The following is a 2,939-nucleotide window of genomic DNA, read 5'->3' on the forward strand; positions in this document are numbered from 1 at the left end:
GGAAACACACAGAACATCAGGGAACCACACAGAACATCAGGGAAACACACAGAACATCAGGGAAACACACAGAACATCAGGGAAACACACAGAAACACACAGAACATCAGGGAACCACACAGAACATCAGGGAACCACACAGAACATCAGGGAACCACACAAAACATCAGGGAACCACACAGAACATCAGGGAACCACACAGGAACACACAGAACATCAGGGAAACACACAGAACATCAGGGAAACACACAGAAACACAAAGAACATCAGGGAACCACACAGAACACCAGGGAAACACACAGAACATCAGGGAACCACACAGGACATCAGGGAACCAAACAGAACACCAGGGAAACACACAGAACATCAGGGAACCACACAGGACATCAGGGAACCAAACAGAACATCAGGGAACCACACAGGACATCAGGGAACCAAACAGAACATCAGGGAACCACACAGGACATCAGGGAAACACACAGAACATCAAGGAAACACACAGAACATCAGGGAACCACACAGAACATCAGGGAAACACACAGAACATCAAGGAAACACACAGAACATCAGGGAACCACACAGAACATCAGGGAAACACACAGAACATCAGGGAAACACACAGAACATCAGGGAACCACACAGAACATCAGGGAAACACACAAAACATCAGGGAAACACAGAACATCAGGGAAACACACAGAACATCAGGGAAACACACAGAAACACACAGAACATCAGGGAACCACACAGAACATCAGGGAAACACACAGAACATCAGGGAAACACACAGAACATCAGGGAACCAAACAGAACATCAGGGAACCACACAGAACATCAGGGAAACACACAGAACATCAGGGAACCACACAGAACATCAGGGAACCACACAGAACATCAGGGAAACACACAGAACATTAGGGAACCACACAAAACTGATACGTGTTCAGAAAACCTTGAGAGAGAGGAACACAACCGGCACACAGAACCTCATAGAACATTATAAGTCCTTAGAGAACAACACAGAACATCAGACATACTCAGAGAATATCACAGAACCACAGAGAACCGGTAAATGTTCAGAAAACCCTTAGAGAGGAACATATCATTATTAACCTCATCTAAATGAGCCGTGTATAGAGACTTCATGCTCGAGGTCAGATCAGAGGTCAGAGGTCAGAGGAAGTGGACTCACCCTGAAGTTCACTCTGTTTCGGACGCGGTTGGCGAGCGCCGTGTTGATCGCTTTATCAAACTGAAGGAGAACCTGGAGAGCGAGCTGAGGAGTGATCTGTTGAGTCTACACACACACACAGAGAGAGAGAGAGAGAGAGAGAGAGAGAGAGAGACACACAGAGACATATAGACACATACTTTGATAAGATTTAAGATATCAAAATTCTTACATTTTTCTCAAAGATTTGACTTTTTTTTTTTTTTTAAATAACTAAGAATTTAGCTTTTTTTCAGAAAATCTCAAAATATAGACTTTTCTGAAAACCTCTCCTTTCTGACTCACATTTCTGAGCCTTTTTCTGAAAACCTCCTAATTCTGATTATAAAGAATAAAACTCAGAGGATTGGTCGCTCAGTATGAGTTAAATAAAAAAAGGTAAATGCTGCCAAACACACTTTTTTTTAAGGCTACTGTCTTCTTATTTCTGCTGGTAATATTTAACATAGCCTGTAATATATATATATATGTACACTCGACAACACTCTGTGACCATAACCTAGCATACTTTCACTCGACAAAGTGAACTTTTTTGCTAAAATAATCACATAATTAATTACAAATTCTGCGTTTTTGTGTGTTTTCAAATTGAAGACTTGTATATCTCTGTTAACACCGACATGTGTTGCTCATTGTAAGATCACCAAATACTGGAAAGCATCCCAAAATGTTTGCTAAACTACAGTCAAGAAAATAAAAGATATTCTAGTGTTTAATATCTGATTCACAAAAGGGGCATTTATTTAAACCTAAACTGAATATGAGGATCAAGACTGGGTTCCTTAAACTCTTAATGGAACTGAAAAGGAGAGGTTATTATTATCTTTATTATAATACTTTTGAATGATACGTTTATTTTCAGCTGCGAAGGAAACCTTTTTATGATGGATCGTCATGCTAACTGAGGCTAGCTGCTGCGAGCTAACAGTCGTGCTAATAAACGTTGCTCTTCTCACCTGAATGAGCTCGTCCAGACTCTCCTGGAGACTGTTTCCCAGAGTGGTGTTTCTGTACAGCTGGTACGCCATGATGGAGATGATATATGACAAGAAAAAACTTCAGTAAACTCTCTCTCAAACACACCGAGCTAACGGAGCTAACGATGCTAACAGCTTCCCTCCACAACAAGCGAGCGGGGAGACGACTTCCGGTTACTTTCAAAATATAAGCGCATCGAGGTTTGGATGCTTCTTCTAATATCAGGGGGAGCAGTACATAGTCGTTCTTTTGAGTTAAATATGATTAGATAACATTATATTACATGTGCTGCTCCCAAAGTGGGAAACAGTTTGGTTACAGCAGCATTACAAAAACTTAGAAATACAAATAAACCTAAACAGTGACAATTTAAAATGTAATAGTACAAATTAAAAAGGATCCTGCACTTTACTGCACGACGTTTATCTCACACTCATCACAATGTCTGTGTGATGTTATGGTTATTATTGTTTATTGTAGTAAAAAGAACACAGAATTCCCTTATAATCTGGTATTTTTTTTTCACAGCAGCCTGTTGTTTATTTCTTGCTGCAGCGCAGTGAAGCCTGTTAAAACTGGTTTTACACAGGAGAGGGGCTGAGAGATAAAGTGTGTGTGTGTGTGTGTGTGTGTGTGTGTGTGTGTGTGTGTTGCAGAGTCGCGGTGCATCCTGCTGCCGGTGGTGCTGCGGGTCCTCCAGGCTCACATGCAGGAGCAGAGAGACCTGGTG

General features: G+C 41.3%; 1 protein-coding gene across 1 annotated transcript; it reads right to left on the bottom strand.

Moving 5' to 3' along the window:
* Positions 1–1,047: 1,047 nt before the first annotated feature.
* gtf2a2 (general transcription factor IIA, 2) lies at positions 1,048–2,385 on the bottom strand. Its single transcript, XM_010791926.1, has 3 exons — positions 2,188–2,385; positions 1,193–1,297; positions 1,048–1,086 (listed from the first exon to the last, which is right to left on the bottom strand). The coding sequence occupies exons 1-3, from the start codon at positions 2,257–2,259 to the stop codon at positions 1,048–1,050; spliced, it is 216 nt and encodes a 71-aa protein (XP_010790228.1). The 5' UTR covers positions 2,260–2,385.
* Between the last annotated feature and the right edge of the window lie 554 nt (positions 2,386–2,939).

The sequence above is a fragment of the Notothenia coriiceps genome, unplaced genomic scaffold, assembly GCF_000735185.1.
Source record: "Notothenia coriiceps isolate Sejong01 unplaced genomic scaffold, NC01 NC01_scaffold00036027, whole genome shotgun sequence".
Taxonomy (NCBI): domain Eukaryota; kingdom Metazoa; phylum Chordata; class Actinopteri; order Perciformes; family Nototheniidae; genus Notothenia; species Notothenia coriiceps.

What these genes read in the sequence shown, in the direction of transcription:
- gtf2a2 (XM_010791926.1), bottom strand. Translation starts at nt 2,259, where the DNA reads ATGGCGTACCAGCTGTACAGAAACACCACTCTGGGAAACAGTCTCCAG. An exon ending in GTCTGGACGAGCTCATTCAG is followed by an intron (nt 1,298 to 2,187) that starts GTGAGAAGAGCA and finishes GTGTGTGTGTAG; the next exon opens with ACTCAACAGATCACTCCTCA. An exon ending in GAAACAGAGTGAACTTCAGG is followed by an intron (nt 1,087 to 1,192) that starts GTGAGTCCACTT and finishes TTCCTCTCTAAG; the next exon opens with GGTTTTCTGAACATTTACCG.